Consider the following 17,651-nt stretch of genomic DNA (forward strand, 5'->3'; position numbering starts at 1 on the left):
AAAATGAATGTAATGTTAGATTGATTATTGATATTAAATCTACGATCATTAAAAAGTTACTGATGGTGCTATTGTTCAACAATCAACCTAAATGTTACTATAGATGGAAAGGAAAGGCCCTTAATTCTATGTCAAGAGGATTTTTTTTATACAGTATCTTGGTTTCAATTTTTTTGCAATATTTTTTTGAGAATTTTTTTTTAGCATCAATCTATTGTGTTAATTTTAATTATCAACTTGAGAAAAAAAAGTTCAATCAAGACAATAAAATTTAAATCATATCTGGTGTGAAAAAGAATTTAAAAGGTTTATTAGATAGCCTAATGATGCGAAACCAATTTATTCTGTCTTTTATTTAAATAAATTTGATCAAAATATTTCATATATGCAATAAGTTATCATATGTCAGTATCTACTCAATGAGGAAAAAAAGGAAAATAAATACAGAAAAAAAAGAAATATATCATATTTGTTTTTGATTTAAGATTACAAATGATTCATCTTTATAAAGATATAAGCTCGAAATATTATTTTATTTTTTTAAAAATCAAGTCAAAATTATTACTTTGTGTTCAAAGGGAACATGTTATTTTTATAATTTTCCTTTTATTTTTGTATCTATGCCTATAAAAATGGTTCAGAATATTATGATATATCAGTCAAAAAATAAATTAAGTTTTACATAAATAATAAAACTTACAAAATTTTTATTGTATGTGAATGTGCCAAGTATTCGATAGTTATCTAATTTTTTTCTTTTTATGAATCTAGCTGTTAGTCATTCTACATCACCCAATCAAAAAAAGATATCAACTCGAGTATGAGTAACTTGTTTAAAGACAAAATAACTTACACCTTTATTTTTGGTAAGAACTCTTGGACCCTTATTTTTTATCGAGCAAAAAAAAAAATTCAAGAGATCAAAATGAATCCCAAAAATTTCACCTCAAAGCATTCCCGTAGAACTCCACATTTACATCATTAACCATTTTAAGTTATATAAAATTTAACATTTTAATAATCCTATTAAATTTCACAATGATGTTGGATTACGATTGATTATTAAATTTTATAATATTTTATCTTTGGATGAACATGCTCCCTTGGTACTTTTGTCTACTTCAGTAATGATATTTTTCCTTTTTCCTTTTTGTCTCTGTCTCCTAACCATTCATTTAATCTTAAGAATTTAAAATCAAAAGTTGTTTTCGTCAAATGAAACTTGCGTTCGTGTTACACTAGTTTCCATCAGCCAGTGACATCAGCCGACTCATCAGTGACGAGTCAATGCACCGGTAGAAACTTCACAGGATGCATCCTCGCTTGTCCTACATGCAATGGAAGCCGACAACACCCGTGACCACTACTATTACGTTCCTTCCCTTCACTCCATCCGCGGTATATATATATATATATATATAATGTATAAAAAATCTTCACAAGAATTAAAGAAAATAAAATTCCTTAAAATCCTACGCTCCGTCGTATCCGCGGCCTCTTCATATCGACGCCTACGATCCATCCATCCATCCATCCATCGTATCCCTCTGTTGCCTCAACGCTACAGTACCGACGGTGGCGGCGGCATACTGTTCGCCGCCTCTACTCCCCGCTCTGGATCGGGCTCCGCCGCCGTGCCTCCGCCGCGGCAAACCCTCGCATCCCTGCTAAGAAACCTCGTCAGCAGAAGCATCCTGCTCCCCGGCGACTTCAACCCTAACCCTTGCTCGCCCTCCGCTCCCCTCATCGGCACCTCGATCCTAAGCTCCCCCGTGGCGGAGCTCGAGGCCGACGACCCGATTCCGTCCTCCCTCCGGCACTCCTCGAACAGATCCGCCGGATAAGGCCGTCCCGGTTCCGGCGGCGCCGGTACTGGCAGGAGCACCTGATTCGCTGGCGTGGGGAGCGGCAGCCGCGCCGACGCCTCCACGGCGGAGCGGCAAAGGGGACAGGTGGCGTGGGAGTGGAACCACATGTCGATGCACTCGATGTGGAAGCGGTGGCCGCACCTCGGGAGGGCCCGCATCTTCTCCCCCTCCTCGAACTCATTCAGGCACACCGGGCACTCCACCACGTCGTCGTCCCCCTCCTCGCCGCCCGCTGCGGCGGCGAAAACGAAAACTGGGAGGGATTTGAGGACAGTGGGGTTGAGACCGCGGTGGGCGGCGGAGGAAGAGGAGGGAAGGCTGCCCCCGGCGCCGTCGACGAAGAAGATCAGGCGTCGCCTGAGGCGGCGATGGCGACGTCGGAGGAGGAAAAATCGCGAGCGGAAGTAGAGGTGGAGGAACAGTAGGAGCAGGACGGCAGCGAAGAGGACGACGGTAGATGTGAGCATAACCTTGCCGCTTAGGGCGTAGCCGCGAGGACCCGGGTTCAGATCACCATCGGGTTTCGCATCCATTACGCTGCTTCACCGCCCGTCCCGACGAAGTGGAGGTGCGTCTAACAAACCCACCGCTTATGCCGTTTCTTATAACGCAACGCCTAACTTATACTAGCACGTATGGTGTGGGCGGATATGTGGGCGAAAATAACCCTCATTGCGAGCGGGTTAAGCCGAGGCAATAGGGGTGATTTGGGTCGAGCAAATAAGGTCACGCGGTTAGATGGGGTATACGGAATCCAACCGAGACTTGGGTTGGTGTTTCGTGTGAAGCTTCGTGGGCGGGTGGAGTGTCTACTGCAGGCGGCCATTTGACTCGGTGAAGAAACTTCCACGAAGAGAGTGTCTATCCAAATCCAAACCCGCGTGATTTAGGTGATCTTATCTGGGGATGATAATGGGTCCAATAATTCAAAATCGATCCACGACTTGATCCAGAATTTTAGGTGTGGATCTTAATTATAGATTCATTAAGGTTATCGGATTGCATGAGGATCCTAAATCCACAAACAATAATACTTATCAATCAAATTGTAGCAAAGCCATCTGTTGGCTACTCAGATTCTCAATTTCGCGTTGAGATCTGGATCATAAATGGATCCGATCCGAACTAAGACCCAATCCAATACCATCTCTATTGTGAGCTTTTGCTGACAATCAATCTCATGCTATTTGCTATGGGAATGATTTAAATGAATAAGCTTGCATAAGATCTGTTTATATGTGGGCTCTAAGATAGCAAGGTCCAGGAAGAACTGACCGTAGCATTTAGTCCCACATCGAAGAGCCTTCTTAGTGGGCAGGCGGAAGCTGTTATTATATAGAAGAGCCCTGCCTCACGATTATCTTCAATCCGTCTTGTCAGGGGATGAAAGGCGACTGGCTAATGATCGTATAGAGACGGTCGGTCGTGCCGACACCCATGAAAGCGAACACATTCTCTATCGGCGAGTGAGGCTTCTCCCACCCTACTCTCGGTGGGGCTTCGTTCGCCAATTTTTGGAAGGGCCCCTCTCTTAAGGGGGGCCCCTCACCAGTTCAAGAATACCAACCGTTTCCAAACTCTTGTAAACTAATTAAATGTTTCTTTCGTCTAATCAGTTTGGTATGAAGCATCAATAATATTCTTTAATATTTAAACTTATAAACAAACCATTTACAGCATGAGATCCAAAGTTCAATTAAATTCTGATTTGGTTGTATTTAAACTGGTTCGGGTCGGACTTGGAACGATAGCAGTAGCCGGGTGTGGGTTTTAATGCTCCGATACCCATTACCCGTACGATGGTGGCACATTAGTCTTTTTAGCTAGGGTGGATTTAAGACACCCTCTGCTTCCTCTTCTCCAGCGTTTCGCCGCCGCCTCTTCCCTGTGTCCCAGTTGCTTACGCCTTCTTCTCCCGTCGCCTGCAACGCCCTCTCCTCCTCTTCTTCTATTATCTGCTGCCTCCTTTCTCCACATTCGAGCGGGCCGGTCTTGCCGTCGTCGTCCCCTGCGATTCCATGGTCGTGCCCAGCTGCCCTACTTGACCGCTTTCCCCTTCTCTGCTACAATATCTATTTTCCGGCTTAACATCAAACTTTCCTGCCGATTTCTTAGTCTGCTGATTTGTTGAGGAAATATAACTAGGTTTAAAAATACGATACTATCGTGTAGCATTGAAGTAATTGAATTATATGGTTTAGCAAGGGAGAGGTTGAGTTTGACCCAACCTACTTTTATTGATTCAACCATAGTAACAAATGTTTAGTGAGTTAAACTTTGATTTCCCTTAAAATTTCGAGTTTCAACCAATCTAGTGTTGACATGATCAAACCCATTCCAAACACTTTACATCATTATTTTCTGCGATTATTAAGCAGAACAGGTAGCCAGAGTTCAAACTTTCGAGTTATTTTAAGCTGGTTTTGGCTGATTAGTCCTTAAGCTCGAGTTCAACTGGAAGTCCCTGCGAGGGAGACGGCATGGGATCCCTGGAGAAGCCATTCTCCTCGCAGCACAATCTCCAGTTGAATCTAGTGGCCACATAATGCATCATCACCAGTGTCTCCATCCTTGCAAACTCATTGCCGGGGCACATCCTTGGCCCTCCACCAAATGCCACAAAAGAGCAGGGAGGCACTGATGACTGCTTCTCGAACCGCGTTGGATCGAACTTATTTGGATCCTCAAAGATATGCTCGTCCATCTGTGTGATGCTTGATGCCCAGAACACCTAATCATCACCCAGAAATTGTAGCAGGAAAGGAAGATGGAAATGTGGATCTTATGTGAAGTAGTAGTAGCTCTCCTTACCAGCCACCCTTTCGGAATGAGGTAACCTTCATACTCGATGTCTTTCAGAGCCCTTCTAAAGTTCCCAAAGATTGGAGGAATCATTCTCAGAATCTCCATCGCTGCACACCATGTGTGCTTCATCTTGTTGAGATCACTCAATGTCAGGGCTTCTCCTGAGGCCTTCCCCTTTGCAATCTCTTGTTGCTCTATGATCATTGACACAAGGCAAAACCGGCAGGGGTCATCATATTTACATAGCATGCATCACATCACGATCGTTGAAGTTTATTTGTTGCTTACCATGGATAACAATCGTTCGGTTGACAGGATCGTCGGCGAGGTGGCGGATCATGAAGGTGATCAGAGCGGCAGAAGTATCATACCCGGCAAACATGACGAGCATTAGGTTGTCCAGAATCTCCTCCTCGGTCATTTCTCTGGCGTCGTCTTCGCCGCCCAAGCTAAGCATGTAGGTGATGAGGTCCTCGTCCCGGGAGCACCTGCCTTGCTTCAACATGTCCTTCTTCTTCTCGATCACACCGGCGAGCACTTTCCGAGCTCTTCGGCTTGCCCTCAGGCTCCTGCGGAATTTGGTGAATGGTAGATTCAGCGGCACCGCCCACATCCCGGGCAACATGTCGGTGAAGGCCTCCTCCAGCGCCTCCCGGAGGGATCCTTTCTCCAGCCCAATAACGAGCGAGCAGATGATGTCAAACGTGAGAGTCTTCATCAATGGCATCACCTGCTCACGTCGAACAAAACTTGAGGTAAATCCACCATATTAACGAGGAGGAAACAAATCGGAACGCACCGTCACACTCCTTCTGCCGACCCAGTTCGTCTCCAGATGATGCCTGACTTCCCGGTCGATCATGGCTACGTACTGCTTCAGCACTTCTGGCTTCAGAAAGTGTGCAAGTGCACCTCTAACACGCCTGTGATCCTCTCCCACCAATTCCAGTATGTTCCTTCTTCCTATGATTCCGGTGATCGACTTGGGCTGCTGCGGGACGAGTGCTTCGCTGAAGAAGATGAACTTGTTGGCCGCCGGACCGGTCAGGAGGACTGCCCGGCTGCCGAAAAGGGAGAGCTTCGAGATCGGTCCATACTTGCTCACCCTTCGAGCGAGCCACCGCTCGCCGGTGTTGGCCCTCATCGCTCGGAGAAGGCCGAAGCTCTGGCCGATGAAAGGGAGGCCGAGTGAGCCAGGAGGCAGCTTCTTGGATGACCTACGTGCTGTGCGCAGCAGTCGAAAGAATGGAAGCAGTGCAAGGAAGAGAACGAATGATATGATTCCGGCAGTCATCTTGTTCAGAGATCGAACTCGTTCAGTGTCACAGAGGTCGATCACAGCAAATAACTCGCATGATTCTTTATGGTAAAGCGAAGATGCCGTAGGAGTACGGACAAGGCTCGTTGATTGGGCTGCGCTGTCCGCCGGGATTGGCCGCACTTGATTTTTAGATTTGGCTTTAGATTCGGATGTCCATGGAAAGCTAAGTTGCTGTAGGAACAGACAAATCCAATTCCGTGTCATTTAGATTTTTATGAGGATCCACATCGTTAGGTAATGAGTCACTGGGAGATACCACCTAAGGTTTTAGATTAGCCAATGTAACACCTCTTTGATTGGAACACTTGTCAACAAAAAACGCTATCTACTTAATTCGCCGAACCAACCGATTCATAACTCGATCTTAGTAGATCCAATCGAATATGATTTGGACAGTTGAGGTTTTATTGTTAATTCAAGATTGGCCCTCAACTCGACCTTATCCACATGTCAATGGCAATTATTATTATACATCGTTTGCACACAGAATCTTCATATGGTTCTTGCAAAGGTTGCAGACATGAAACTATCGTCGGGATGCTTCCTACAAATCGAGGCGAATCCTCTTTAGTACACACTCACAAAAGACAAACGTATCACTTCGAGTATGTAATTTTTGGTAACCTCTTATAATTTATTTATATCTAAAATAATCTTTATATTTAAAAAAACATAGTATATAAGTTTTTAATGTCAATTTTGAGTTAACAGATATTAGAATCTATATACATGACATGCGGACTCATAATAAATTATTAATATAATAATATATATAATTTAAGTTTAAAAAAAATCCATTTTAGTTCTTATAATTTTGATTATGAACTACTTAAGCTTTTATGATTTTGCTCGTATCTAAAATAATTTTTATATTTTCAAAAACATAGCATATAAGTCCTCTTATCAAGTTTGAGTTAACAAACTGTCACGGACTTAGTTGGATTTGCCTAAATCGTGCGGTACCCTTGCGTGTCCGTTCACAAAGGTCAGTCTCCCATGGTCCCTTAGGACCCATAAAAGAGAAAACGGTTTAGAGAAAACGCCTCACTTGGGATCCACAAGTAAACATTCCAGGAAACACTTTATAGACAATGAAAATTACAAACAGACTTTACAAGCTCTGAGCAGTTGCACAACAAAGGGTTAAAATGGTCTATTACAGATCGAAAATCTCTTACACGTATCCACATGACATAACCTTTATTTACAAGCCTAAAGTGGCTACCAACCTAACTAAAATGGGACTATTAAACCTTCGGTCGTCCCTCTATATACTGTACAAAGTATGAACATACCAAAAGACACGGACATACATAAGCATTACATCAAACATCCTGTTTCGAAGTTTGTCCGAGACATTCTCCCCCACTTATTCCTTCGACGTCCTCGTCGAAGCCTTTGTCAACATTGCAACTCCTTGCCTTTGCTGAGTCTTCAATCTTTTGCTCTAGCTGCAATGCGCCTCTTGGCTCCCAACTGCTCTCCGCTGCTGTTTTTGAGTAGTCGAACCTTTGATCCGCCATGCTACTTCAACTCACCAATGACTCTGACTCTAGTGTAGGGTTGGCTGAGTTGTGTTGATCCCTGTTGGTTCTTGCGGATCCTTCAGATGAAGGAAAAGACCATCCTTACTGTGCCAGTCTCTTAAATGCCTCATGCTGTTGAATTGGGTGGATGCTTGTTGGAGCTTTAACGAGCATCATCTCGCAAACTTCTGAAGTTTTGGGTCCTTCCTCCACAAAATTTGTCCATTGACTCTTCTTTAACTTAGTTGTCACTTCGAAGTAGGTTCGCATCACTTCCGCTTTCGATTGACATTTCGTTGAGAAATGAAGCGAACAATCTACTCTTAGTAGCACTGATCACCATTGGTGAGAATTTGACAACTATTGTCTTCCATTATCTTCGAAGGGTCTTTAAACTTGTGCAGAGCTCCTCTGCTGGATAGATAAGAGAATTGGGGTACTCGGTTTCGCCCATTCTCTTAAGGGTTGAGAAGGCAAAGGTTACTTGACTTCGCCGCCTCCTCGAGGTTGTACTTCATGCATTGAGCTGGTTACTGGCCTTCGCCTACTCTTTGCTCACACTTCTGAAGCACTTGAAGTGTTTACACTCCTTGCGTTGAGTTAGCTATTGTGATTCACCTTCTCAATGCCATCGAACTTCTGGAATACAAGAAGTTTTTACCCCAACTTGGAGAAATTCTCTAATAGATTTGGTCGCCTTTGGGATTGTACCGTCTTCTCCATCAACCCTACCGCCTACTCCACTGAGTAGCAAAGGTACAGCACCGCGTACTGCCTGCTTCATTCCTTGGTCGTGCACTCTTGCATGACCCGAAGTCCTTCACTTTCGGCTATCTTGATGAGAAGCTCGTTGACACCGGTCTTACGAAGTTCTTTAGCCTTTGCCCTTCAGCCTTGTCTCAATACTTGGAGTTTGCTTCTGCATGCTCCACCTCCTCGGCCCCTTTCACGACCAAGAACTCTCCCTCCATGAGAGTAAGGGATCAATGACTTTCACGGAAGTCCCGCCTATGCGGTACCATGGCGCTGCCATGCTCATGACCCTACTATCCATCGTCTCGCATCTGCATCCCTTTTTGTCACAATCAGTAGATATGTCTCTGTGGTACTCCTCCGAGTCTACCTCCATTCTGACTAATGCTTGATTTTGGGTAGCTAAGTCCCTTTGGACTCATCGTCGCTTCCTCGCCCCATTCGACCCCCTGCTTTGACACCTCCGTATTCTCCAAGCAGCTCCCTTTGGTCGATTGAAAGACAGATTGCAACTCTCATGCATGGCCTCTACCATCATGTTGTAGGGTTTCCACCGATTCTGTTCTCCTTAGCTTCCTTGGTAGCAACGTTCGCTTATTCGACCTTGTCCTCTGACTTATCGGGCTCCCTTAAGTAAATATGAGCTCTGGAGTAGTCCAACTCTCCACCTACTTCGATCATACCTCTGTATGATCAAGTCCCTCCTATGAGACTCACTAGTACTTACATTCGAACTTTCCTTTGGTGGAACACAACCCCCCCATATGCTGATGACCAAGGCTTTCATCCGATGCAAAATTCGATGCACGCACGGAAGACCCGCCTCTACGGTACCATAGCCTTCACTCGAATCCATAGCCCTTCTTGCCGTCATGTTGTTTACCGACGTGGAGCTTCTAGTAGCTCCCGATCATACCTCCGTATGATCTAGTCCCGCACGGGATAGTGTCGTGTGTATCACATTGCCACGAACTGTTCCACCACGATCCGCTACATCATGTCGCCTCTTGGTGACATCTCCATTGCATTCTGATCCTTGTGGGATGAACTCGAATTGTGATCCCTCCATGTGTGGCCTCTGCCAATACATCGCAGGGTCTCTTCTATCTTTGATTTTGTTCGCTCCTTTAGCAATTGACCTTCATCCACCCAATCTCGGGTCATACCTAGATGAAGCAATGCTCTAGGACAGTCCGTCGCCTAGTAGCTCCCAAAGTCCCCCGACTTCGCCGCAACTAGTGCACCATTGTCTGGATCCTGGGTCTCTGCCCCTACCAGCACAATCTTCGCTGTGCACCGCTTCCTTCATGGCAACTTGAATGGCAACACTATGGCATATTCTTCAAGAGTACCTACCTCTGCGTCCTCTTGCCCCGTGCTAAGGCCTTCTGAACCCAACTTTGCCTCTGCAAATTGAGTCGCCTTAGTTCCTCCATCAAATGCTTTTCTGAGATAAGGTGCATGTGCCCAGAAGCTCCCTTCGTCTTTGGGTACCATGCAAGATGAGTCTGCTCCGTTAGAACGAAGGACCCATGGAACAACATGATCCTGCTCTTGCCTCTACAAGAGTTCATGTCCTTGACCTCTGTCTAAGGAAAGCACTGTGCCTCCGCTCAATGTTCCCTCTTCTATGCTGGCTCCTTTCATGTGGCTTGGGTACTTCGCCAAGTTACACCCAAGTTACTCCACTCCTCGTTTTTGCATTGAGTTGATGGTGGCCCTCGTGCTCACCATTCCACGGGTCAGCCCTCCCTTGAGTCCGATCTCCATATCGACTCCAAGTGTGCCTTCATTTGTGTTGCTTTGGGTCGCTCTCCCACTTGATCTCGCAATGCATCCACCAATGCATTCTCTCAAGCGAGAGCATACGACGACTCCTCGCCACTTGCTCAGTCCATTGAGCTTCGTGGAGTTGTTGTTTGTTGAGGTATTCCTTCTCAACATGTGAGGTCCGTCTCATATGATTCTCCCTCTAGAGAGCCGGGACTTATCCCTCCTGGATAATTATCCTGTTGAAGCAACATCTCTCTTCGTTTCGAAGACCACCATCCCTTTGGACTACTCTGATTTGCTGAACAAACTGTGCATTGTTCGGCCTCCTGCAAACGCACTTGCTAGATTGCGACTCCATGTCAATACAGTCGCTACTGCACCACTCAAGGCCTAGCAACATGTTGAACTCATTACACACTTTAGCCTCCTACGGATGTATCCTTCACATGTCGAAGAGAAAGTTTCAATGCTCCATGGCGCCGAATTTCGATCGCCTTGGGATGGCCACGAACATTCCATCATCTGCATACAAGCCTATGCATGAGTACCGAATTCTTTGAGTTAGCAATTCCCCTCACCTCTGTGAGCTTTGCACAACTCTTTCGGTCGCTGAGAAACTCATTCCACCTTGCATGGTCTCATCCTTTACCAAGCGCCTCACTTGCCTTCAGCACCATCAAGTATAGTTGTCAACGTTGAGCCGTAACTCAAACTCAGCCATCCCACCCTTTGTGCGCTCCACATTCTTCCAAGCTTGCCTGTTCTCGTGGTGCCTCTTGCGCGAAGGGTTGGCCATTCCTCTGAATGTCAATCTCAGATGCCCGCTCCTCCGAGCGACTCTTTATCCCTACATCTCCTTGCCCGTTTTCCCCCAAACGGTCACGCGTGTGCTGACTGCCCTCAACGCAGCCTCGCTAGGTCCCCCACATTTGCATGCTAAGTGTTTCTATGAGTGCTTGTCCCGCTCTGATACCATTTGTCACGGACTTAGCTGGATTTGCCTAAGTCGTGCGGCACTCTTGCGTGTCCGTCCGCAAAGGTCAACCTCCCCTAAGCCTCCCATGGTCCCTTAGGACCCACTAAAGAGAAAACAGGTTAGAGAGAACGCCTCACTCAGGATCCACAAGCAAACATTCCAAGAAACACTTCATAGACAATGCAAATTAAAAACAGACTTTACAAGCTCTGAATAATTGCACAACAAAGGGTTAAAATGGTCCATTATAGACCAAAAATCTCTCACACATGTCCACATAACACAACCTTTATTTACAAGCCTAAAGCGGCCACTAACTTAACTAAAATGAGACTATTAAGCCTTCGGCCGTCCCTCTACATGCTGTACAAAGCATGAACATACCAAAAGACACGGACATACATAAGCATTACATCAAACATCTTGTTTCGAAGTTTGTCCGTGACAAAACGTTAAAATATGCTTACATGGCATATTGAATCATAATAAATTATTAATATAATAATATATATAATTTAAATTAAATTTTTTTAAAATAACCATTAATAGCAGGAGGAGACATCGTCATGGAAGTGACCACCAACAGCAATACTAAGCCACTACTGCTTAGTAGGGTGTCGTATGCATGTAGCCTCTCTCGTGTTGATGATAAACTCATAAACTTTCGGTCCTACCTCAGGTGGATGTGTGTCGATCAATTCGACGCTATTTATGCAATGGTTTTCTAATTCCTCTTTCTCCTTCTAAGTATCTTCATCCCCACCACTTCTCACTTTGTCTTTTTTTGCACTCCCACACGTTATGCCTATAACGTGGTGGTCCAGTTCTTCCTCACCTTCGCTTTTGACGTTTCATACCTTTACCTCTCCGCCTTCGTTTATCATTATAGCCTCCATCGCTTCCACTTCCTCGACAAGATAGACTTTTTTTTAAACTTAAATTATATATATCATTATATTAATAATTTATTATGAGTTAGTATATCATATAAGTAGATTATATCGTCTATCAAATCAAATTTGATGAGAAGGACTTATATGCTACGTTTTTAAAAATATAAAAGTTATTTTAAATACAAGTAAAATCATAAGGACTTAAGTTGTCTATGACCAAAATCATAGGGGCTAAAATAATTTTTTAACTTAAATTACATATGTCATTATATTAATAGTTTATTATGAATTAGTATATTATATAAACATATTCTAATGTTTATTAACTTGACGGGAGCAACTTATATACTATGTTTTAAAATATATAAGAGTTATTTTATATATGAGTAAACTATAATAATTTAAATGATGTATGATCAAAATCATAAAAGTTAAAATGAACATTATCCCACTATATATATAAAAAAAAAGCTTCGTATACCATCAACTTAAAAAAAAAAAAAAAAAACAAAGAAAAAGATCTGATCACTTAGTTTCGTTGCAAACTTTTCCCAATAGACAACGACAACGATTTGACACTTTTCTTGGACTTGTCTGATCATTTTTTATCCTTATTCTTCCTGTTGATTGTCCCATCGGTTATCATTTGATCAATGACTTGTAAGCGTTTGTGATTCCAAAAATTATGTTTGCACAACTTAATAGAGAGAGAGGGGAGAGAGAAATGAATCATAAATGAGGAAGAAAGGAGGAGTTAGCAAGGTTATCTTAATGAGGAGAGGAAAAGAGGAGTTACTGTTCTCTTCACGCGAAAATTAAAGCCGCAAACGCTTTACACCGAGCAGCGTATAAAATTTAAAGACGAGCAAAGAAAACGGCAGATGTTTTCTTGGTTCCATCCAGTGCAAGATTCACCATGCCCTCGAGATATTGGACAGCATTCTTCACGATCTTGGTTGTCTTCCTCTGCAGTTCCAGCGATGCCTGCAAAGCCGGCCAATCCAAGTGTCGGGTCTTCGATGTGACTCGCTTTGGAGCCGTTCGTGGATCCCAAGACAACAGTCAGGTACGTGTGTTGCATGTCTCCTCCTCCTCCTCCTCCTCGTAAGGCTGACGGATACATGTTATATGTATGTTTGCCAGGCTTTCTTAGCGGCTTGGAGCGCTGCATGCCGTTTCAAGGGGAAGGCGACGTTTGTGGTTCCAAAGGGAACCTTTAAGTTAAGCCCTGTGCAGTTCAAAGGCCCATGCTACGATGGCGCATCTCCATCCGTCAAGATCAGAGGAGTCTTGCAAGCCCTCCCTGGTTCTTCCGACGACAACTACTGGATCAAGTTCAGTGACCTGAACAGGTTATCAGTGGGTGGTGGTGGCGAGATCGACGGTCAGGGCGCTGACTCCTGGTCAGGCAACAAATGCAATAAGGAATGCAAGCTATCCAGCACTGTAGGATTTCCGTTCATCGATCGTCGTCCGTTCCTGCATCATCTCTTTGCTGACACTCGCACTCATGCAGACGCTGAAGTTTGACAGAGTACGCGACTCGAGGGTCGCCCGTCTCAGTTTGCTAAACAGCAAGGCGTTCCACATCAAGTTTCACAGGTGCGATAACATCGACGTTTACGGTCTCAAGATCTCCGCCCCCTGGAACAGCCGCAACACCGATGGCATTCATATCGCCGTCACCAACGGCATAACCATCAGAAGCTCCATCATCGGCACCGGCGACGACTGCATCTCCGTCGGTCAAGGTTCAAGGAACGTCACGATATCCAACATCATCTGCGGCCCGGGCCACGGGATCAGGTAACTCAAATAGTTTTCCATGGGTATCCGTGGATTGGTTTGACCTTTCTCCTCCTCGTCCTAGTGTGGGAAGCTTAGGCAGGTACGAGAACGAGATGGATGTGGTTGGTTTGGTGGTGAAGAACTGCACGATAATGCACACCGCCAATGGCTTAAGGATCAAGACATGGCCAGGTTCGTCAAAAAGTCGGGCGAGTGGCCTATTGTTCGAGGACATAAACATGATTGATGTCTCTAATCCCATCTTCATCGATCAGAAGTACTGCCCAGGAAACGATTGTTCAAGTGAGGTAAAGTGTTCCCTTCCATTCTCTCTCACAGATGAAGCTGCTCGAGTTAAACGCTTCTTACAGAGCTTGTTGCTCTGCAGCCTTCAAAGGTGCAGATTAACGATGTCAAGTTTCGGAGGATAAAGGGAACGTCTCGGACCAAGTTAGCAGTGAACCTGCTGTGCAGCAGTGATGCCCCCTGCAGCAACGTTGAACTCGACGACATCAGGTTGGAGTGCTCGGCTGGTGGGGAATGCAGGACAACCTCGTCATGCACCAACGTGAAGGCCAACTTCTCGGGCGTGCAGATTCCAAGTCCCTGTCTCTAGGAGCAGCACTAATGTTTGCCGTTCCCATATTCCTAGCAAAGGAGCCCTATCCTTGAGTTTTAGCATAGGTAGTCTTCTTAGTCTTGAAACCAGGATAGTAGGTTCTCATAGTTGAGGCTCATAATGCAACATGCGTGCGTTCTTCTTTGTCTTTAGTGCAGCTTACGCATGGCTGTTACTTTTATCTTCAATGCAGTATGCATGCGTTTACGAGTATATATAGACAAGTCCAGTTTCTAGCTAGAGTTATCTTTTCATCCATATATGTCTCACCATTTCTACAACTTTAATCCTCCTCCATTCTGTGTGATGAGGAGTGATTGAGTCGGAAGTACTGACATATGAAGGTTCTTAATACATTAATGGTAAGGTCTGGTCTTTGGTGATATATATGAACCCAGACAGTATGATCAGTACGCTTTACAGAAACAGAACACAGCTGAAGAGTATCAGCAAGTAAACGGGGACGGCGAGTCTGTCTCCATGATCATAGTACCCACCATAGCCATCAATATCATCATCCAGGTGTTCATTAACGTTGAAGTCCCCTGCATCCAGCAAAACAAAGAAGTCAATGCCTTTCCTCTCGCATGGCGTGATCCATCACTACCATCGAAGACTCTCTCATCGGTTGCTACCTCTCTTACTGGTGTGGCCACAGCCTGCGTCGAGGGTGTAACGCACATCTCGGACCGATGCGCCATTGTAGAACCGGAAGTTGTAGAGTATGTTGTCCACGCAAGAGAGCACCAGCTTCGTCTCGGTGAGACACGGCCCACCGCAGTAGCCATCGGTTGCCTCTTGAGGGATATTTAGAGTCCCCCCTGCGTTCAGCCTATAGGACTCTTGGCAGCTGCTGTAAACCTTTTTTACGTGCCACCAGAGAAATCATTGAGGAAATATGGAGAAAGAAGAATTAGAAGAAACCCAGTGCTTCTTCACTTACGTAACGATCGTTGAAACAAGCCAACGCTGTTGCAACAATGTCTTCAGCATTTTGATCTGCGCAAACACGTTGGGTAGGATTAGTCAATTTGTTTTCTTGGTGCAATCAATCAGAGTAACAAGAGAACGCTCACCTGACTTGCAACAAGCCGTAGATAAGCAAAGCACAGCCAGCAAGAGGGACCAGCACTTGAGAGGGGAGATGGAAGACATGGTGCCTTCAAGCATGTAAGATACAAGTGGAGAGGATAGATACAACATTGTGGATTTATAATCAAACAGCTTCCCGGTCAAACCTTCTTTCATCAGTTTGATCTTTTCATCATGCTTTTTGGTGGATGATCCAACTAATGCTTTTTCGTAAATGATGAGTGTGTTTGATAAAGAAATAGATTCAAAGGAGATGGGGCTACTTTGGTGATCAACCTTCTTGCTGATACATTACTTTAGTGATCAGTGCTAGTAGTAGCTGTGACTTAAAATATGGGTGGATGAAGTGTTTCTAGTTCTAATTTATGAGACAGATAGAATTAGGTGGGAAAAGACGTTGAGCATTCCTTTGACTTGATAGAATGGTTGCAGAAGACTGCATTTTCCACCCTACTCCAACCACCATTACTTTTCTTGGTAAGCATTTGGAGAGGTTTCCTATTGAAACCTAAATCCCACTTGATGTATTCTTAACCAAATATCTTCGAGTATCACTATCAATTGATGTTTTATTATCATTATGCTAACATTCAGATGACAAAGATTAATTATAATGGCATATCTGTAAGTCTTTAGGTATTACTTACAATCAATTGAAGTTTCATTGTCATTATGCTACCACTCAGATGATGAAGATTGATTACAATCAAATATTTGTAATTTCTTGAATATAAGTACTAAACTTAAATTTAATTGAGTAGATACAAAAGAAAATATTTTTAGATATTCAAAAAGATTATTAAGCCTACTTGGATTACGAATTTTCTATAACCTTGGTTTTATTAGGGCTAATTCAATACCTTACTTGAGTTTAACCCAAATATAAATCCACGCCTAACCCAACCCTACTTAACTCAATCCATCAATATGATCCGATTAAAATGTTGATCGAAAATGTAGCATATTATTTTTTAGATTAGATTGATCCCAAGCAAATAAGTTTTTTTTTTAAAGGATAAGTGACAAAAAAAAGGATCCATCAAAATCTTTGCCAGTCAATACTTTCAAAAATATGATTTTAAACTCTTGACCAAATCAATATTTATATCAAATAGGTATAATGAAATAGTTGAAAAATAGATTTTTATTATATATATCTTGTGGACTTTAATCCACCCACCGGTGCCAAATTGAGGTCTCTCACGGTAAAAAGCTTTGGGTTTGACACTAGGCAAAATATTCTTTATTAAAATATTCTTCACATCATCAACATCATCGTATATGTATGTTAACGCACGTGAAGATCTCATCAAAATGCTTGACCCGATTGATTGATGGAGTTTTGGTGACGGATAAGAAAACGATTCTTGATTTCTTTCGTCATACTTAAAAAGTCACAATTTGTGCTCCTTTCCGATAACCAAGAAGAGAACAAAATAAAAATCTGTGTGATGACGTTTTATTAGGTGTTTGTGAGGCGTATGAAGTTATTATTTTTTTGGAGTCCTTAGATTATAATAATACCTATCACAATTGAATTCTTTTTCTTTGCAATTCATATATATAAAGGTGATCAGTCTTATGTAAAGAATATCAAAATATTGGTCATGCTATGTGATTTTAGATCAGTCTTTTCAATAACCTCTTTTTTTAAGAATAAATGATGATATTCATATTTATTAGATGATATTTTGAATATGATATATTATCATTATATGGATATTTTAAATATAAAAAATTATGAATATTTTATCTAAAAAATTATATTATTTGATTTTTAATTCCAAATGAATTTTACGTTAGCACACCCAATTTTCGTTAGTTCAATGAAAATACCCATCGCCTCTGCCCTTTTCTCTCATCGCCCCCTTCGCCTTTCAGTGCCGTCGTTGTCACCCCGCCTTCCACCAACCATCATCAGCATCTCTGACCTCTCTGTTGTCAACCTTCGGGAAAATCGTCCGTAGTGAGCGGCGGCAGGCAAGGGATGAGTAAGGGGGAGTGGCAGAGGGTGATGCCGAAGTTGGATAGTTGGCAGCACGATCTCCCGAGAGATCGATAACGGAGAGCTCGAAGAGGTGAAGGCAAAAAGCTCAAAAAGGCTGATGGTAGTGGTGAGATCGCAGGAAAGGTTCCATGGAGTGATGGGGAGGTCGCCAAGCTCCCTATGTAAGGAGCTCTTTTGATCGCGAGGAAAAGGGAGCTCTTTAATCACGCTGCTAGCGTCGCCGTCGCCC

General features: G+C 43.6%; 4 protein-coding genes across 4 annotated transcripts; 1 reads left to right on the forward strand and 3 right to left on the reverse strand.

Moving 5' to 3' along the window:
- Positions 1-1,383: 1,383 nt before the first annotated feature.
- On the reverse strand, positions 1,384-2,471 carry LOC103992023 (RING-H2 finger protein ATL2). The gene has a single exon (XM_009411577.3). It carries the CDS (start codon positions 2,399-2,401, stop codon positions 1,562-1,564), a length of 840 nt encoding a protein of 279 aa, XP_009409852.2. The 5' UTR covers positions 2,402-2,471; the 3' UTR covers positions 1,384-1,561.
- Positions 2,472-4,129: 1,658 nt separating this feature from the next.
- On the reverse strand, positions 4,130-6,187 carry LOC135643361 (cytochrome P450 716B1-like). Its single transcript, XM_065160201.1, has 4 exons — positions 5,473-6,187; positions 4,962-5,403; positions 4,680-4,867; positions 4,130-4,599 (listed from the first exon to the last, which is right to left on the reverse strand). Exons 1-4 carry the CDS (start codon positions 5,965-5,967, stop codon positions 4,300-4,302), a joined length of 1,425 nt encoding a protein of 474 aa, XP_065016273.1. The 5' UTR covers positions 5,968-6,187; the 3' UTR covers positions 4,130-4,299.
- Positions 6,188-12,712: 6,525 nt separating this feature from the next.
- On the forward strand, positions 12,713-14,430 carry LOC103992031 (exopolygalacturonase-like). The gene is made up of 5 exons (XM_009411590.3): positions 12,713-12,981; positions 13,059-13,361; positions 13,432-13,721; positions 13,786-14,011; positions 14,092-14,430. Exons 1-5 carry the CDS (start codon positions 12,832-12,834, stop codon positions 14,317-14,319), a joined length of 1,197 nt encoding a protein of 398 aa, XP_009409865.2. The 5' UTR covers positions 12,713-12,831; the 3' UTR covers positions 14,320-14,430.
- A 122-nt stretch (positions 14,431-14,552) lies between these two features.
- On the reverse strand, positions 14,553-15,498 carry LOC103992021 (uncharacterized). Its single transcript, XM_009411574.3, has 4 exons — positions 15,399-15,498; positions 15,266-15,321; positions 14,958-15,183; positions 14,553-14,867 (listed from the first exon to the last, which is right to left on the reverse strand). The coding sequence occupies exons 1-4, from the start codon at positions 15,490-15,492 to the stop codon at positions 14,740-14,742; spliced, it is 504 nt and encodes a 167-aa protein (XP_009409849.2). The 5' UTR covers positions 15,493-15,498; the 3' UTR covers positions 14,553-14,739.
- Between the last annotated feature and the right edge of the window lie 2,153 nt (positions 15,499-17,651).

This window comes from Musa acuminata, chromosome BXJ3-7, assembly GCF_036884655.1.
Source record: "Musa acuminata AAA Group cultivar baxijiao chromosome BXJ3-7, Cavendish_Baxijiao_AAA, whole genome shotgun sequence".
NCBI lineage: Eukaryota > Viridiplantae > Streptophyta > Magnoliopsida > Zingiberales > Musaceae > Musa > Musa acuminata.